We start from the raw sequence: 20,703 nt of genomic DNA, 5'->3' as shown, positions 1-20,703 counted from the left end.
TTATATTGGATCAGGTGTTGTCAGAATTTTCTCTTTAAGAGTTGTAGCCCCAAATGCCTTTGAAGTCAGGGGATCAGAGCCTTTCAGTCCTTCAAAAATGAAATAACTCTCTCCCGAGGCTCTCCCACAAATTTCCACTGGATAGAACAAGTACCACCATACGGGATGGGAAACATGAGAGGAAGTACTTTTAAAAAGCTTATTCCCAGTGCTTGCAATACCCCTTTATTGTGAAACTAAAAGAAAAAAAAATTATAGCACGAGGTCCCAACTGAGAAAAGTATGACAGTGAGCTTGAAGAAAAAGCAATAGGTGCCCAGAGTACATTGCATGACTGCTCATGAAAGACTACAGAAATGTGGAAGCTCCTAGTAGTGACAAAACACACAACTATACTGTGTCTGTAACACTTTAAAAACCAAAAATTATTTGCACTTTAAAAAGTGCAAATAAAATTGCAATTCACACATTTGCATTGCTATCTCTATATATGTAGGAATGTACTAGCTTAAGTAGCACTATACTGGCACTTAAGTGAGTTTTTTTTTAAAAAGTGTTACTTCTGAGCTCACTAGATTACTCATATTCCTTTCAAGAGCCTAGTAGTAGTTTATTCCATAGAAATAATTTCATAGCAGAAAGACAACATTCCAGTCTGAGATCTCTCTCTTTGGGAAAAAAAAATTTGTAGCTTTTACTTGTATAATTTCAATATGGTTCAGCCTCAAGTACTTTAACATAACAGGTGCAAAGTAACTAAGGTTTTAGGATTGCTTCTTATTTTCTTGGACTGCTAGCTACTCTGGAAATCTCATAGTTTAAATACATTGCAATGAGCCATTGATACAGCTACCCTTGAGGCTGACAATATTGGCACAAACTACTTTCTGGAAGGGGCTGAAGAGATAAACAGGCATCTCTATGGCTGCTGGACTGATGTATTACGTGTGAGAACTTGTGGATTATATGTCAGAACTGAGATGTCTCTTGGCTTGGCAGCAGCCAGAGATTTGTTCTGGTGATACTGGCACTAAGGCGATGCCCAGACGTCACTGGCAGGAATGAGGGACTTCTGTGACGAACTCTGAGAACGAGAGCTACCACTGCTACCAGTCATGGCCAACAGTGGGCCTCAGTATCAGGCAGGAATCTGTGAGACAAAGAATTACCCTGTAGTCTTGCTCATCGAGATGAGGGGTGTGGAGGTACGGTTTCAGAAGGCTAAAGACTAATAACTTTGATTCTCTTATTCCACAACAGTCAGAAGACATAATCAGAGCCAAAATGTAACTCAGACCTCTTCTCCTTCCACAGAGACACTCCTGATCTCCCAGCCAATGCCACACTGTTTACAGGACTGAAGATGCTGATTAGAAAGATGGGTAGCTGTGCCTTGCACCAGCAGTGAACCATTTGCTACACAGCCCCTGATCAAGTCCCCTGATCAAGTCCCCTTTTCAATTCAAAAGTATTGTATTTCTGACTCCGTTGCTCTGGTCTAAAAGAGAAGGAATGACTAGGAAGCAGTGACTGTGAATGTGTTGTTGTATTACCCAGCACATTAGGACTAGCCTACAATGCCTTCAGAGCGAGGACAAAAGTTGGCTATTAAACAGAAAGTTTCCTAGACACTGGCTGTTTCTCAGAATAAAGTAAAGAAAAGTTACAATAAAAACTCTAAAAGAAGAAAGTGGATTTTTGTTGATACAAAAAATGGAAAAGAAACTCCGTATGAATGGAAGTGGATATGTATGGAAAGCAAAACAACAGTCAAGATGACAAAAAGAACTGAAGCCAGTGAAATGGTAAAGAGAAATGAAGGGGAAAGAAGTTCATGACAGATTAACTAAATGCTTTTCCACCCCTCCACTCAAAACAGAGGACAAGTGTCTGAGAAAAAGCTAGGGCAGATAAGTGCAGAGACGAGAGAAAAAAGCTTACTTACCAATATAATTTTGGTCCTTAAAAAAATTAGTAGTACAATGGAAAGAAAGTGCAATCATAGAACAAAACATTTTGTTCCATCAATATATTTGCCATAAAGTGATGTTTTCCTATGGACTTCAAGATCATGTGGTTCCTTAAATCCCTGATTTGGATTGGTTTATTATAAAGACCAGCCACTAGGACTGGATTGAGGTTTCAGCTCTCTCTCCTTCTTACATAAGAGGATGAATGCAGTCCAAAGCAGGTTTGTTAAGTCAGTGTCTTTCAGCATCCCTTCAATTCTTTGGGGAGCAGTGGTGGATTCAAAAAATTAAATTGAATGTTACTAGGCAACAGAACAGTAAAGCAAAATACCCTAACATGTTTAAAAAGATCATCACCTTATTAAAAAAATAGTCATAAACTTTCATTTACAAGGATTTGTGTAAAACTCTCCAGTGACAATAACAGCATTTTAGAAACCTTCTTGACAGAAGTATTTTTGTGGAAAATGAATCAGACCCCAGATCTCTCAACGAACACAAGCCTGAGAAAGACAAGAACACCTTGACAGGGCATTTGCTCTATGTTAGAAACTGGACTGTAGTTGAATAATTGAAAACACATTGTACACTTAATGCAAACTTAAGTATGGAGTAATCCATTGAAAAGCTTGGTAGTGAGAAATGAATATTCAGCTGGTTCCAAACATTCCTGTGGAAGCAGGTTGTATGCTAATGCATTCTTCTGTGATAACTGAAAAATTTCCAATCCAATGTTATTTCATTTAGAGTTCTGCATTTTCAAACATTTTTATTCAACATTCTTTTAATGAGATGACATAAGTAAATTTAAAATATTATCTTGCCACATTAACGTTTTTCTATGAAGTTTTTTTGGTATTTCCAATTAGCTTTCATTACAATTTGTCCTGAATCTGTGCTGAATCACTTCACTCCAGAACCAACATTCAAGAATATCATAACCTCTGCCTGCTCATTAAGATTCCCACTTAAACATTTCTTTAAGAGCCCATCAGCTTCATGCTTCATGAAGGACTTTATACATTTTGGCACAGTACTCAAAAAAACCAAAATGAGGCAACATTTAGGTTTGATTTTAATAGATCAAAATCTACTTGAGGATCCTTGAAGATTCAAGCCAACTATCTATGTTAAAAAGACAACCAAGGGTGATGGACAGGAGGAGGAAGAAAAGTGGATGCTTTAACAATCTGCTTCTAATATTTAATACCCAGCTCGCAGGTAGAAAAACACCTCTACAACTCATAATATTATAAAAATGAAGTCCTAAGAAATCAATATTAACCTAAGCTCTGTTTTGCTAGCCAGACGTAATGGTACTAAGAAATATTTTTAAAATCAATTAATCTGGACCCTGGTATCATAGGCACTAATACTGGATCTGTTCATGCATGCTTCTAACAGATGTGACCCAGATCAAAATTAGGAAGAAAGCATGATGCAGGGTTTACAGCAACTGCTATTTGGGCTTCATAGCATTTGCAGTAGAACAAAAGGTAGCTGATCTGTGAGAAAGCAGGTGTCATGGACAGTCGATACCTGCTCTGGAATAAACAAACCCTGCTAGTCATAGATTTCTGGGTGAATTTGTATCAGATTAGTGGTTTCATGTGACTCTATTTTTGATCTGATCAAAAATAGTATACTGCTGAACCACAGACAGGCTTTTGAAACCAAATTCTTTCAATAGAGCCTTTGTGTAGAACAGTTGCTTGCTACTGTACCAGTATCAGGTATGAACTGAATGAAGCAGCTGTTAATATCCTGCACTTAGAGGTAAGAATAACCTGAAGTTTTAAAGAAAGCCCTGTCTCCAGACCACTGGGATAGCTAAATAAAACAAACCAACAAAGAAACTGGAAAAATAGTTCTGAAAATGTCATCTAATTACACTCTAGTTTCAACAAGGTCTTCTTATAGGCCAACAGTCTGGTTTTTAATGCCATGCAAGACCTGGGTACAAACTGACTGCATCATGGGAAAACAAAGTTCTGGCTTTTATCACACTCCCTTCAAATTTTTTTTAAAAATTACTGAGGTGGCATTTTTGGGGAATAGAATAGAACAAGACCAATTTTGGAGGATATATTTTCTCATAGAAAGGAGAAACTCTAGTAATTTGCGTTATCTGAAAGGCCAAATAAAGAATATAAAGTAAACCGATGCCAGTTTACTTACAATTTACTGCCAGTTCAATTACTGAACTAGTTACTTTTGAATCCCTTAGCGACTAATACTACATTTGCCCTCTAATGGCACTTTAGTTTGAATTATCAAAATGCAAGAGTAGACCAGAAAATGGCCCTGTGTTAGACCTTGGCATCTGAGGAGTTCTTGGCCGACAGCTGTGCAAACAGCTGTATGTGTGCCACATAGCAATATTGGCTTTTGGTTGTCTGATCCTTTATTATTATTACTCAAGCTGATGCTTCCACCTCTAAACTTTAGAAACTATTTCCTACCTCATAACCACAGTACTAAAAATGTTATGAAGTGACCATAAGATCTGTAGCTGCTTTACCCAGGATTATGTTGGGAAGCCATGACATTTGAAAGGCAGGTGCTATTTTCTTTTTGACACTGAGATCTGGCCATCTGTTTCATTGGGATTTTATGTCTGTTGAGAAAGTTACTTGGTAATCAACCAGGTAATCAGATTGAAAATCTATGCTTTGTTACTGCCAGTGGAGGAGGTGAATGAAAGCAGAGACGCACCATATTTGTACCTCGTAGCTGATGTTTCACTCAATTTTTTAAAGGACTCAAAACTTCAACTGCTTGAATATTTGAAAGGCAAAATGTACTGGCACCATTGCTTAATCTACAGCATTTTTAGGAAAGAAATAAATGGATTAAATTCTGCTTCCAGTAACAGCAGTGTAAAGTAGGATAATTCTGTTTGATAGTGTTATGCAGAGAAACACTTGCATTTAAAGGAAGCTAGTATATGAAGTGGCAGCAGGATGTGCCCACTGGCAAAACCTTGGAAGCCAAACTGCAGATGCCATATGTAGATACTATTCCTGTATATTTTGTTTCCCAAACCACTAGAGTACATGAAATACACCAGTTAAATTCAGACAGACAGTAAAAGGGACAGTGTGCCGATACTTACACTATTAGTCAATAAAGTTTAATGCATGCTGGAACAACTTATCCTTGATTATTGCTAAAATAGCCTTAAACATTTCTCTCATATTTTAGTGCTGCAAAATGACTTGGGCATGATAGTAAGTATGGATATAAAGCTATAGACTGGGAGGTGGGAAAACAACAACACAGTTGCAAAATAACTACCACACAGGCAGCATCTGACTCCCTGGAAAAGCTGAATTCCTCTCTTGGTCAGGGAAAGAGGGGAGGACTGGTAAGTTTTTCTGATGTTCTACTAGATCTGCAAGAGTTCCATTTGTATGTGAATCTTTTAAACAACCGTGAGAAAAAGGCAGCCTGAGGTCAGTACTATAGCGGTAGTCAGGACACGGTTCACTTGCTGGGAAGGATACTGCATTTTACACAGTCTACTTGCCATAAGCAGCTTGGAGATGACATGAACTGAATTAGGTGACACAAACTCCATCCAAATCTGAAGTATTTTCACTTTTTAAGTGACAATCAAAATAACGACATTTCTAGAAGTTCTTGGTTTTGATTGTCAAGTTCACACTGGTAGCTTTTTGTAATGTGTGCAAAAGGAAAAAACAATATTCTTCTGAAGGTAGATATTACTCCAGAGAGTCATATCTCAGCTAAACTGAATTGGGATAAAAGTTATTTACATTTATGCATCTAACTAGTGGCTTTTTTTTCTTGGGTAACAAATCTCACACAGAACAGTTTATCCTTCTCTTTGACTGTTCTCAATGGTATAGGGAGTGTTGACTTATTTAAGGTGTTAGTCTTAACTTATAAAACCATAAATGGTGTGGGGCTGTGTGTGGGTATTCCATGGAGTAGCATAGTAGCTGAAACTAGCTGATGAAGAGCACTAGTAGCAAAAAGTCCTTCAAGAAAAATGAGCAACAGCTTGAAAAAGCTAACCTCAAGATATTGTAACCTGTTTCCCCACTCTTCTTGAGAGAGACGCCTAGCAGCAGTGATAGTATATCAGTTCATCTACGGTAAAAACAAGAAGCACAACATAGACACAGAAGTATCATTATTACCATTCACTGCAAAATCTTCATAGAACTTACATTAATCTGTATCCAATAGGTTTCTGAAAGCAGCTGAACTAGTTCCTTCTTCTGAAGCCCTTGGCAATTTAATCTTTTCTTCAAGCAAAAAGAATCACAGTTTCCATTCTCCATGAATTAAGCATCCCTAGTGCCTAATCCAGCTAATTTTTACCTCTGCAGGAGATGTGGTAATTGCTTTATGGGAATTCTTCTCAAAAGCAACTCAACTCCTAGGCACATGGCCTGACTGCAGCATTTTCTTGCCTTCCCACAGACTCTCACAGGCTGGCCATTATCAGCCCTCTGTGGAGCTGCCATTGACAGCCTGAATACCACTTTTTTTTCTTTGCTGGACCATAATTTTCTATTCTTGTTAGCTTTTTTTTTTTTTTGCATGGGGAAGCACTTCTCATTTCAGCTTGGTTTCTTTTCTGCTGTTTCAAAAACTATTTGTAACTGGGAAAACTTGCTGACATGTAACTTTTCCAGGTCTTTGAAGATTATTTTTCCAGGATTTGTGTTCATGAACTCTGCTTATTTTAGTTCATCCTTTTGACACCAGTTGTACATGTTGCAGCTGACAGTTCTACCCTTGTAGCCCGTCTCAATATATGTATAAATGTCAGTGATTTCTAATTCAGAAGCATAAGGGCCAAGGGCTTAATTTCTGTAATGGAGCTGGCAAGAAGAAATTGGAATTAACTTGTACTTAGTTATTCAGTGTGGCCCAGTCTGGGTAAACACTAGCATTACCAAACAGTAATGCAACCTGACAAGCAACTGTTTTTTAAGTTCAGATGAGTTCAATTTTGTGCCATATAAGTTGTGCAATGAATCATTTTCTTAAATAATCCCTGACGCTTTAACACAGACAGATCGTTTGTATGAGATGCTTGAAGTTGGTTTCAAATATTTGCTATCCATCACTGGATAGCATCTGATCTAACCATACAAAATCCAGTTGTGCGTGTCAGCAAAGTGAGATTTTCCTCCCCCAAATGTAAGGGCAGTTTTCTCAGTAGCTGAAATGGTGGTTTCCTTTGGCACGACTGCCAAAAGATTTTGTCTCATCAGCAGTGCAAATTTGCTCTGCCTGCTGTCCCTTACTTCTCACTATCTTAACCAAACCCTCTTTAATTGGACCTGATGGTCCAGCAGTTAACTGACTGTCTTGCAGCAAAGGACAGCTGCTGGGTCCTACCGCAGTTTTGGGCTCTGCTTAGCCAAGCAGCACCACCCGAACCTGCCCACCTTCCCCTTTAAACAGGGCGTATGCTACAGCCAGAGAAGCAGTTTTTGTTGTAGGACTCAGGGAATAGTGTCTGAAGTTTGATCTTAGGCACATTGCTGATCTAGTATTAAAATGTGTGTCATTTTAAGCTTATGACCACAGTGAACATTTTATAAATTTAGTCTACTCAGTTTCCACACTGGACAAGCATCCAGAAATACTTTGGCAGAAATGTGCTCTGAAAAGTCAGCAGCTTCATGTGACCTAAGAAATATTGGACAATATAGCTTCTAGCCTATTGACAAAGCTGTATTTCAGCACATATCCCATCTTACTAGACTGAGTAACCAAACACTACAGTTCAGCCTCCTGCTGTTGAAACTTTCCTGCTTGTGCACAGTTGCCATCTGTATTTTTATAAGCAGATACTAAGCAGTACTTGACCTGGAAAAGCTGCTACAGAAAAGCAATAACTATTTTGGCACCTCAGGCAGCAGTAACAGATATATTAGTCAAAGACAGAAGATGGATGATACCAGGAAAAGTAAGAAAATGGAAAGAAACAGAAGAGAAATACTGGTGCAGCCCTTTGGTATCAATAGCAGACATGCATATGTGCTTTATGTCATAATTTTCTACGAATTCAACACTTACAGTATTTATTATTGCAAAATTGCTTCTTTTGACAGCTTATTTAGGAAATGCACTAGTTTTCTTTTGGAGAACTGGAATACTGTGATGGATTCCCCCTTGCTAAAAAACCAGCATCATATATTTCAACTGTGGGCTTAAAAGTATGCATCACATTCTGTAATTTGGAAAACTCAGTCAATAAAGATGATGAATAAAAAACAAACAATAGATAAGAAAAAAGGGGGGGTGGTGGTGGCACAGAAGGAAGAAACCATACACACAGAATTTTATTAGACACTGGACTTCCTATCAACTTTTTATAATTTCTTTTTCCCTTTGCCTTTACTATTAAATAAATTGTACAGTAAGTGCACATTGTTTAGTGCTATTTATACAAATACTTTTTGTATTTGGTGTCACCAAGCATCTGGCAACACAGACTTCACAAGGCATCAGTAAGGACAGATGCCTTACCTTCTTTTGGGCTCCATCCCAAAATCTGTCACAGCAGCTAGTCGCTTTTGTACTTTGCCTTTTGTTTTTCAAACTTTTTTTTTTCTTTTCTTTTCTTTTCTTTGAGTGTGTGGCATGTTTGATTCCAGAGATGTCCTGGAATCATCATGTATGCCACCAGAGCCAATGTTGAATAGTGGGGAGTGGATTTATCTGTGAATTAAGAAGTTTGTATTCTCTTTGCACACCAAGGAAAAGAAAAATTACTTGTTACAAACAGAAGCTGGTGAGAAGCTGGAAGTAAAAACTGCATCCAAAGTGTACAGAAGTCAATATTTTGCATCAGTACTCACATCTGGAAAACCATTTTCTGCATATGAGAAAAACCATCCTCTTCCTGCTAGTATTTTTCAATTTACTTAGGAAAAGCTTAACTGTTACAGATTACAGTGGTGAATAAAATGAAGGGGAGGGATTTTGAAAGGTCTTCCTGTGAGTTCTGCTGAGTGTGTTTGAAAGGCTGTCTCCTGCTCTTGGTGTTTTACCATTGGCCTTAACCCCAAGATAAGATATATTATCCCCCTAAAGACCATGTAGTGGGTGGTAGTCCTCTGCTGCCAGATAATACAAAGGCAATATAATAGGATCAAGGGCCTGTGAAGCTCATTTGATTAAAATGCATGTACGTAAAGCAAAAGACATTCTACCATCTACAAGTAATAAAGAATATTTATCAATAGCTTATAAACCACTTCAGTTCTCAGGTATCTCATGTCATCCTGTATCATATACAAATTCTCCAAACAGCAAGTGTGGGAAGTGATAATTAATGACGGACCATAATTATCTTATTTTATAACACTGTAACAGGGCTGCAACATAGAATCATAGAATGGTTTGGGTTGGAAGAGACCTTAAAGATCATCTAGTTCCAACCCCCCTGCCATGGGCAGGGACACCTTCCACTAGATCAGGTTGCTCAAAGCCCTGTCCAACATGGCCTTGAACACTTCCAGGGATGGGGCATCCACGACTTCCCTGGGAAACCTGTTCCTGTGCCTCACCACCCTCATGGTGAAGAATTTCTTCCTTATGTCTAACCTAAATCTACCCCCTTTCAGTTTAAAGCCATTACCCCTTGTCCTATCGCTACATGCCCTTGTAAAAAGTCCCTCTCCAGCTTTCTTATAGGCCCCCTTCAGGTACTGAAAGGCTGCTATAAGGCCTCCACGGAGCCTTCTCTTCTCCAGGCTGAAGAACCCCAATTTTCTCAGCCTTTCCTCATAGGAGAGGTGCTCCAGCCCTCTGATCATCTTCGTGGCCCTCCTCTGAGCTCGCTCCAACAGGTCCATGTCTTTCTTATGTTGGGGGCCCCAGAACTGAATGTAGTACTCCAGACGGTGTCTCACGAGAGCGGAGTAGAGGGGGAGAATCACCTCCCTCAACCTGCTGGTCATGCTTCTTTTGATGCAGCCCAGGATACGGTCGGCTTTCTGGCTGCAAGCGCACATTGCCGGCTCATGTTGAGCTTCTCATCAACCAACACCTCCAAGTCCTTCTCCTCAGGGCTGCTTTCAGTCCATTCTCCACCCAGCCTGTATTTGTACTTGGGATTGCCCCGACCCATGTGCAGGACCTTGCACTTGGCCTTGTGGAACCTTGTTGAGGTTTGCACAGGCCCATCCCCTCTTTTGGCACAAAGAATATTTTTGTTATTTTATTCTTTGCAGCTTGCCCCTGACTGCAGTTAGGTAGTTATTGTGATTATTTTATTAATCATCACTGCAACACATAATCATTGATTATATATTTGAGCTAGTGAATATTACATTTGTATTAGAATGGAGCTCATTTGGCAGTGAATGATATTATGTTCATACAAAATATTTGAGTTGTGAAAAAAGTGTGCACTGACTTCAAGTTCACTGAGGAGCAAGACAAAGCCCATGACAAATCCAGAAACTTAACGTTAAGTAACTAGCTTCTCTGACTGTTTTATGTACTATTATTAATGCAGTGACTTGAGATTGAGCTTAGCTTTGTCTTTTGTTGAGGATTTTGGTGCATGTGGCACTGTACGACAGAGTACATGCTATCAATTTTCCCTAACACGTTATAGGCTGAAAAAACAGAATTCATGTGTGATAAAAGCCTCATTTTGCTCACTCTTGGAAAAGAAAAAAAGCAACTGTAATGCTGGCAGAGAAATGCTGATTGTATGGACAGGAGATTATATTACTGTGTCCCAGTACAGAGTAATTTCTGCACCTCTCCATAAAAGCAACATAGTTATGATGTCCCATCTGTTCTCCTCTACCACGATATCCTCATTCCCCAGTACTTATCCACGTTTGCCCTAATCATTCAGCAATATAAAAAACCCCAGATTTTCCAACGGTATCATAAGGAAAGGAAACTATTGCTTTACAGCTCTGATTACAACCTAACAAAATGAACGTTTTGCTGTGTATAAACTGCTGAACAAAGCTATGGATCAAGCTGCTGCTACCTATACTTGCTACGTTTAGAGATAATGCTGGCTGACTTTTAAGTGGACCTCATGGTGTTATATGGCATTATCAGTTCCTGTCTAAGCAGATGCTTTTAACTGACTGAGAGTCCAGCTTCTCAGTCCCCTTCCGTAGAGCACAGAGTATTCCGAGTGCACAAAGGAGCTGGACTTGACTTACAAGCGGTTCGTAAAATTTCAGTAGTAACAAACCATTTGATGAGCTGTCTGGGGTATATCTGCTTGGTATTTTGCAGACAATGGGGAGCTCTCTCTGACTGCCATCTAAGTTGAACAGAGTTTATGTGAGTAGTACAGCACTGAGCCCAAACCACTGTATGGTATTTCTCCTCAGCAAACATTAACTCAAGAAACAAAACCAATTTAGTCATGTTCTATGCAACATCTGGGTAACTCAAGGATGGGTCAACAAGCTCACATCTCCTCATAGTTCCCAGACAAAAGTTAAAAATACAAAAGGGCAGGGGATGAAACTAAGCAGAGAATCGCAAGGCAGTATGTTTAAGTGATACTTATCAACTAAAAAAGTGCCTACAGTGGAAGAACTGGGAAAGATAATGACTTCAAAAAAGAAGGGTTGGAGACTGTGGATCACAAACTGAGTAACAGCATGCTATTGCAAAAATGGGCACATGTATGTAAGAATATGACTTGTAAGAAAAAATTTTCCTTTCTCTCAGCAGTCTGAACAGTTTGGGCAGTAAGCTGAAGTCATAGATGTTTAGATGAATTGGAAACAGTCTACAGGAGAGTAAGAATGTGACTTGAATTATCTAGAAAACATGAAAGGCTAAGTAAATTGGGACTGTTTAGCCTGAAAAGAAAGAACGAAGGAGACACACAATAACAACCATAATTTGTAAAATGCTGTTTTCAAGCAGAAGGGAGTCAGGTTACACAATTGGAAGAACATTTTAAAAATAAAGATAGAGAAGCCTTGGCCTGCCTGCAGGTCATGAAGCCTTTGTTCTTGGAGCTTTTTAAGAACTGGTTAGTCAAATATTTGTCAGGAGTGATATAAAGATAACTGATCCTGCCTAGGCAGTAGAGGATGGACTATGTGTCACCTCAAGGTCACCTTGATCTCTGTGATTTTATGGAGGGCAGACAGAACAAGTCTGCAAAATACATCTCAGGCTAAATATGGCCTCTCAAATGATTTAATTGGAAAAGGATTACTTGTTCACTTACTCAAACGTGCTTTGGAAGATCCCTACAACTACCTGTAATGTTCAATCAACCTTTTAAGAAAAAAGCAGAATTAACTCTGGAAAATACTTAAAATGGGGAATTTACTTAAATATTATGATTCTGAAAGACCATAAAGGTATAGCCAACATACTATAGTTTCAAAGAAAGGAAAACTTCATCAGAAAGTTACTGCAACAAATTACTCATTCACTCTTAAATAATCATAGAATTAAAAAGAAAACCGGAAAGAGAATTCAAGCTTACTGCTTCACCAGTTTTTCCAAGGTTTCCTTGGTCTCCTTGTTCTCCCTGTTAAATGTAGAAAAGAGATGATGTAGTTCATTAGAAAAGTAATTTATTTCATATGTGTATATTAAAGTCCTCTATTTTCCTAGGAGCCTCTTTATTTTCTAAATTACATCTGCCAATTACAACTTTACAAGCTAAAATTAAGCAACCAGCAATAATTTAATTTTGTCAGTGGCTAATTTTGATTTTATAAGAAGATGTCCTAATGTATTTAGGACTTGCCAGCAAAAATGAAAACTATATATTAAGGACTCACGGCAAATACATGAAGTCAGCAAATACTATAAATGAATGATTTAGTTTTTATTTAAATCTTCCTTTCAGCAAATTACCTTCATTATTTCACAACTGCTTCAAAAGTAAATGTTACCTGTGCACACCATTGATAACTTTAATTTTTTTTATGAAACATTAGGAAAAATTGACATTTGAATGATATTTTAACAAACTTCTCCCCCTTCCCCCAAAAACTTGGAACTGGCATTAAGTATTAGATTACTTAATTCCGTTCTCCTTAATAACACTGCAAGTCACGTTACGTAACTGGAACATTTTGCTATGTATTTTACAAGTGGAAGCTGGATGTATATGCACTATTAATTATCTAGCTATGACTATAATCTCAGTGCCCTTATGAACAGTGATTTAGGTACTGTTTACTCAGATCGCAACTCAGCACTGAAAAATTCTGTTGCCACAAGCTCCTCTTTCAAACTTCAGCACTTCATCTCATCCCCCCTCACACCCCTGAAATCCTGCCAGTGCAGGAACTGCCCTGGATCCCTTGTTGCCCCCAGGCCCAACCGCCCTCACAACCCCAGGCAGCTAGATCTCATTTTAGCAGGTGGGATCTTTGCTTACACATCCCTGTCTCCTAGAGCTGCATATTTTCCTTCTTTTCCAAAATGGGATCTTGCAAGAAAGCAGAATCACCAGTATGATATACATTTATATGGTACAGAAGCATGTGTACTCATATCCTTTCACTGGCATGCCACTGTATATAGCAGTGTATAATTGTACACAGTTGATACTCCAAACATGTTTTATTTTACACACAAAACCACCACTTACCTTTAAACCTTCCGGTCCAGGATCACCTACATAACCTTTCTGGCCTGGCTTTCCCTAAAATAATGATTAGAATAAAATATCGTAAATATTTTATTTTTAAAAGATAATTTCATCCCAGTTTCTTTATCTATCAAAGTATGTGCACTCAAAAATGTACAGTATAGTAATATTTAATACCAAAATTTGAAGCAAGAGTATTTATAAATCTACATCTGAAAAACCACTGTTGATTATTACAGCAAATACTAGCACAGTAAGCAGAATCTGTATTAACTCTGACAGCGGTTAACACTGAGGAAAAACAGTCACAATCCAAGAATCAAACACGTTTCAATTTCACTTTAAAAAACATATTAAGGAGACAAAGAAAAGGCAAGGTTATGTTCTCTCCTGGCTAATTCCTGTAGAACAGGGACTCGCACTAACAGAATTTGATGTTTAGACTTCAGAGACTGGTGTTGTAATTGTTCTTCCTCAACCAAACAAAATCAGCTCGAATATCTCCTCCTCTTTGTTCATCGAATTGATTATTTTAAGCCTCATCTCTCTCCACTAGCATCTTGCTGCTGATAGATCTTGTTGCTACGATACTCTGTCAATAACATTGTTACCTGGAAGAAATACAGCAACATCAATCAGAGCAGGAGACCATGAAGTGATGAGATCTTTAAAGCATTTTATAACATACATCCTTCCCTCTGTTATCACTCATACAGACCCACAAAGGCATATAAACCAGAATACTTTTCTCCTGAATTTTCAATTAGATCTTTATAAGTTAATTATGTCTCACTTCTAGGAAATTGTTTTCCCTCCAGGTGTACTTTACTCTCTCTAGAACATAAAACATGGCCTAACCATTTGGTTATCTGAACAGCATAGCCCTACCTGGACAAACTTTCCCCATCTGCTCTGAGACAAAGACCCTAGTCCAAAAGTAAAGGTCCAATGGACTGGATCGATTCTTAAGCAAATTGCTAATGAGGTTGCTGAAGCCTGACAACTGGAGAAAGAAAACTAATTCAACATTTTAATGATTCAGTATCAAAATGATGCAGATTGCTGCTAAAAGGAAATTATCAGCTGTTGTTCCAGCAGACTGAATAATTGTGATCACAGGACTCTGTAATGAGAGTTTTCCTTTCCACATTGGTTGTCCTGAGACAAGAGCAGCTAAAGCAACAGATCATAAACAGGTTTCTTCAAAAAAGATGGGATTTTTCCATTCACCTCTTTTGCCCTGGCTGCTCTGTGCCTGTCTTTCAGAGCAAAACATGTGTGTTAGTTTCTGGGCATCTAAGAAATTCTCTATATGGCTTAAAATTATGTTGTCTTAGTAGGTTCCATGACTTCTCGTATTAATCCCTTTTTATCTCTCTCATTCTCTCTGCCTGCCTGAGTGATTTCATTTTGCCCTACAAGTTCCAACAAATATCACTGCTTTAGGAACAGATTTTTGTTTTTGCCAATGGATTAAAACATGGCACAGACATGAGTGCAGGGAGAAAAGAGTACAAAGAGAAGTTCTGAGAGACCCAGATAAAGCAAGTCATGTCTTTCCACAAGGCTTAGCAAAGAACAAGTGATGGGCTTCTGCAGGTTACTACATGCTTTTTAACTACTTTGCTGCAAAGAACCTTAAGGTCTTTCTATAGAGCAAGACTGTAACATAAAAATGTTTTAAACGAAATTCACTGAAAGAAAACGAGTGGCCGCTATTAACTACCTTGATAATTTTAGTCCTATCAGAAGGGAATTGGAATTAGAACTTGTAAAGGTTTCTTGGCTGTAGTACCCCAGCTATATACTAGCTGTGAAGGACACACAACAGATGCAAGTTGATCAGAAACTGGAACAAGTGGATTTAACTGGTAAAGCAATTTGAAACGTACAGATTTGGCTTTAAACAGAAATGCAATACAACTGTAAATTACACATGGAGGAAAAGCCACTGACAGAAGGTTAAACTAAGGATGGCTGCTTTTCTGCTTGCAAACCCCTGAGAAAAATTACTCTTCCAGTGCAGGATAATCCCAAAGGAAATGTCTGTTTCCTAAAATATTAGCTGAATGTTCTGCCCTTTCCTTTCAGGAAACAGAAAGCACCTGTGCTTCTTTTCACCTCAATATGGGTTGATACAGGTGTGTATATTTTAATATAAATGTCTCTCACTATCACTCTATTCCCATTCCTCCACAAGCTCCCCACATGCCTTCAACCCACAGGAAGACATATGCAACCTTCAGAAAATACTGCACTGGGGGAGTGGGGCAGCTTTGAGAGCACTTTCCTCTGTCTTCAGGAGGAACTGCTCACCTTATGACTATATAAATACCAGCTTTTGTTTTACACATGTATCTCAAAAAAGAATCAAACTCACAACAGTTCCTTTTTACATTCTAGTTTAAAACAATCTTGCCCCTTTTAAAGGCATTTTCTGCTCCAGCAATGAAGATAAAAAAAAAATAATAAAATGCACCAATGCTTGCACTGACTGAGCTGAGCTACACTGACAGTTACAGTGTTAATATTTGGATAGCCTTTGAGAAAGAGAGTTAATTGGGAGGAAACTGAACACAGGCACTTCTTTAATGTGGCATCTACTGTATTTTAACGGGCCAAATGAACAAATACTAAAAAAAAAAAAATCAGCATTTTTTGATTTAGAAGGATTAATTTAAGAGTATGTAAGTATTTGACTTCAGAATAGAATGGGTGGGAAGTTTTGGAAAGGAATGAATGAAAAAATCAAACCGTGTGATCAGAATCAGCTCAAAAACCTCTTCCTAAATTCAAAGAGGCCGAGCTCTGTGGAACATGAGATATATCCCGAGTAAGTGGGGAAGCATCCTCAGTTTTGGCTCCAGTTGTATTAGACATATGGGAATTCTCTTCTGAGCTGGGACCTGAGAACCAGAGTGTAGGTTCATATTCACCTTCTGTTCCAGTACAGGATGATCTATTTTGCTGGCAGCATTGGTCAGGTGGGTCCCAGGGGTTTTTGGTCTCATGCACGTTTTTTAAAGGAAATGTTAAAAGCGAGGGCGGAGGCGGGAGATGGATGAGAAAAATGAGGTGAAAATTTATGGCTGCCTGCTTGGCACATGCCTAAACCTGAAATGGGGGCTAAACACTTTGAGCTGAAAACTACACAGTAGAAGAGATGAGGAATTCCAGAAGCACTAGAATCCCGCTCCATTACTGTCCAAGAGAAAACTAGAACAGTTTCATAAGAATAATCAAAGGTTTACAATATATGACCCAAAGGGATACTTTACCCTAGTTTAGGCAATCCCTAAGAAAGTCAGGATAACAGTGGCTGAAAAGAGGACTAACTTACTAACCATACCTACAAATAAGGTCTGTAGGACAGGAAACAAGGTTGTAGGGAGAAAGACACAGGCAAGACTTTCAGATAGAATGGCTAGACATCAGAAAAAACATCTGTAAAGCAGACAAAGGACTGAAGCAGATTACCAGGAGAATGAAGAATCCCCACCCCTGAAGGCTACAAAAAACAAGTTGAGACACATCTGTCAGCTAAAGACATAGCTGACAGATGATGGTGCGTTGGGGCCATACATGGCCAGACCACTTCTTCAGGTCCCTCTCAGAGACCTCCCCTGCCCCCATGGCTATTTAATGAGCACAGTGACAACACAGTTTTTATACCATTTACTTTCAGATGTAGTATTTACGTTTTTAAACTCCTTTAATGGAAAATGGAAACAAAGCCTATGTAAGTCAAATGAATGTGAAATTGCAATCAAGCAAGCATAATTTAAAAAGCCAGATGCATTCAGCAGCTTACTGATTCAGTCCTGCTAAACTATTTCAGATTTAACAACTTCATGACTGGGACTCTTTCTCTCCAATGTAATCACACAGTCTATGTTACAAGCAGGAGCGAAGAAGCAAGGACAAGCAGAGATGGGAGCAGAGTTCAGAGCAGCAGTGCAAACAAATTGGCCTGGAGCTGTGAAACAGCTGGAGCCAACAGAAGCCGTAGAACCCAGGCGAGAGCAGATGGGCCCTGGGACGACGGCGAAAACCAGACAGGGATCCCCATCAAGCAAAATTACCATTTCTCCTACCTCTCATTTCAAGAGGGGATGTTAGCCAGCAAGTTACTCAAAAATGTCTGGAGACAGCAACCCTGGGGCCCACCTTAGATCCACACATTCTTCTCTCAACAGCTTGTTGTGAGAGGGGGAAACCAGGGAGCCACAAGACGTGCACATTTCCCATTGAGAGAAATCAAACACGAAATAATTTAGGTCAAACTGACCCAAAATAGATTAAAAATATTTCAGTTTGCTAGGTTACACAGAAATTTTTCCTCTTGGGTCACTTTGACACCAGCTGATGGTGGCCTGTTGCATGCCAGGTGACGCAGAGAATGTGAAGGTAGGAGTCTCATTGCCCATGAGTCACCCGCTGCAGGATCTTCTTTTCCAGTTGCCACAGCACAACATGGGAGATGCTGTCCAGCCATGAAGCCCTGCCCAAGGAGGAGTCTTAAAGTATGATGCAGCCAAAATAAAAATTTCCATGAGGCTCCTGGCAGAAGCTCAGGCAGATTAAACTGAATATTGAACTGAGTCACAAAGTGTTTTGAAATTCTGTTCAATTTTGTGCATGTTTTGATCAGTTTAAAAAAAAAAAGTTTTTTGTGTTTTTTTTTTTTTAAACACCTAATCCATGTGGCAAATAAGCATTTTAATATTATTTCTAACAGAAAGCAAATTCGCAGCTTTGACTAGCTAATGAACAGGAAAAATGACACAGGAATATATCCACTCTAGAACAGGGAAACTATGCAAAAGACTTTCCCAAGTTCATGCAAGAAATGGGAAGTCATCCAAAACGAAGACCAAGCCAATGATTACCACACATAAGCAAATCAAGTAAAGACAGAAGATCATATTGCTTTCAATAAACTTAGTGACACTCCCGTAGTCCCTAGTGAAGGCTAGTATTCACTTTTAGCTTAGAATTTTTCTAAAAATAACCTTCAAGTCCACTAAAATACTCTTAGACACTAGTACATTTTTATAACTAACAAAACTGGATGTTAGTTTTAAACTTTTATCTTTTAAAACATGCCAGCAGAAACAGCTTTGTGACATTCCAGCTTTACTGGTTTCAGTAACTGTCTACCAGATCAGTTGGAAAATGGTTTCTTAAAGCATCAGTCCTTTATATTTCTCCCTGTGAGCCAAGCCTCATGGTGGGTTCTTCATCAATTTAAATATTTTTATATATCAGCTGGTTCAGTCCCTAGGAAGTGCATGGTGGTTTCATCTCTCTCAGAGAAGCACCATAAGCAGTTTGTTATTGACTCTGTCCTTTTCAAATATTTTATTTTGTGCTCCATGGCTGTGATTTCCTTTCAAATCCTTCGTATGGAAAACCATTTCTCCTCCCAGCTCTGCTTTGAGCACGTACTGACGAAAGAGACATATTTATTCAGGAGATGCCATTTTAACACAGTCACTTTGCACAGTACATTTACCTTTTAAAGCAGTACTTCTGCTGAAAAATAATCTGCCCTAAAAAAATTACTTATACTTACTCTTGGGCCGACACCTCCAATAGGTCCAGCTGGTCCTACTTCTCCCTAAAAGAAATCAGGACTTCAATAATCTTGATGTTAATTCTAGCTTTAATAAAGAAAATCCGCAGGTAATTGTATTTATTTTACCATCTTAAATTTGCTTCATATGTGTTTGTATGAGTCCAAGTCTGATAGAAACACTGTAAGAGTTTCAGACAAATTCGTTAGCCAGAAAGCCATGCCTAGGTAGCCACTAGATGCAGCCAGAAAGGCTGTGAAACTGTTGGTATACCTACCATTATAGCAATATTTTCACAATTCTGACCAGGGAGAGACTCAGCAATGATGGGTCAACCTCTCTGTCTGCCCTGCAGTTACTCTCTTCTAGCAACATTTGACACTTCGTGACTAAAAGCAGTAGGAACACTCCTGCTTTTCTCTTCTATGTTGCTATGGCATAGCCACTAAGTTAGCCAAGCCATTTTGCCAGGGTTTATCCTTGTCTTTTCTCAGGGATGGAGGGAAGCTGGGGGTCAAGCTTGTCAGGTGTGTAGAAGAAAAAATGAGACACTGTGCCTGTGCTGCACAGTGCACTGATATAATTATGCATGATAGGGAACTGCAGTGTTAACTCTTCAGGGTTCACTCATTACAGTTATATTAAAGCATGGATTTGTATTAATGCCATGCCAGGATGCCATGCTGTGATCATTTTATGGTTCACTGATCCTCCTCAATATGGAAGATTTTCTCCAGGTTTTGGAGGAAATGGTACACAACCTTTTCAATTACAAGTGATAGGAAACAGGAATTAAGAAATCCTATCTGCAGCTTCCTGGCTTCTAACTAAATAGATCATTTTGCCACTGTTAGCTTTTACTCACTTAGCACCTGTCATAGAAGCCCATAATTACGCTACTTAGAGGTCTAGAGGTCTATCCCTAGAATCACTGATTAAATTATTTCTAATGTTAATTACTTTTAGCCTAGGAGACATGAGTTTTTATTTTTATGATGATGAATTAAGAATACTCAATAAATTTATAAGATGAAGAGCCACCTTCCTCCCCCTTCAGTTAACAGGGATGTAACTGTTTACTTAAGTGTATCTACGATACTGTAATTAAACTGATATATGGTTCCTATCTATCTCCATACCACTCCCCCATGCCCCCATCTTCTCAGTTTAACTAAAAGAACCACATCCAACTGTGGACACACATTATCTGAGATTCCACTGAAATAACTAAAATAAACCACATAATGGATGCACAGCCCTGTAAGGCTGCTAAAACCTCTTTGCAACACCTGCCAAAATGCAAAAGAAACTTGAAATTTTGCATGACAACACCATAAAAACCTAACCATTGTCATCTAACCCTCTTACCCCTCAAAATGTTTTCTTTTAAACATAACCTCTTGATTGGATAATTTTTCCGTCTTACCTCAACTCCTTTGGGACCTTGTGGTCCTGGAGGCCCTCGGTCACCCAGAAGTCCCTAAACATCCAAACAAACACAATAAGAACTTATATTGACTAACAATCAGGCTGGTCTAGTTTATCTCCTCTTACAAAC

General features: G+C 38.8%; 1 protein-coding gene across 1 annotated transcript in view; it reads right to left on the bottom strand.

Annotated features, from left to right (window-relative positions):
- The window catches only part of COL24A1 (collagen type XXIV alpha 1 chain), a 173,356-nt gene that overhangs the window by 57,955 nt on the left and 94,698 nt on the right, over positions 1-20,703 (bottom strand). The window contains exons 25-28 of the mRNA XM_059822180.1: positions 20,572-20,625; positions 19,145-19,189; positions 13,570-13,623; positions 12,451-12,495 (exon numbers count right to left, since the gene is read on the bottom strand). Coding sequence (XP_059678163.1) covers positions 12,451-12,495; positions 13,570-13,623; positions 19,145-19,189; positions 20,572-20,625 — 198 coding nt within the window. The remainder of the gene's footprint in view (positions 1-12,450; positions 12,496-13,569; positions 13,624-19,144; positions 19,190-20,571; positions 20,626-20,703) is intronic.

Source organism: Gavia stellata, chromosome 10, assembly GCF_030936135.1.
Source record: "Gavia stellata isolate bGavSte3 chromosome 10, bGavSte3.hap2, whole genome shotgun sequence".
Taxonomy (NCBI): Eukaryota; Metazoa; Chordata; class Aves; order Gaviiformes; family Gaviidae; genus Gavia; species Gavia stellata.
This window is presented reverse-complemented; position numbering and strand designations above follow the sequence as displayed.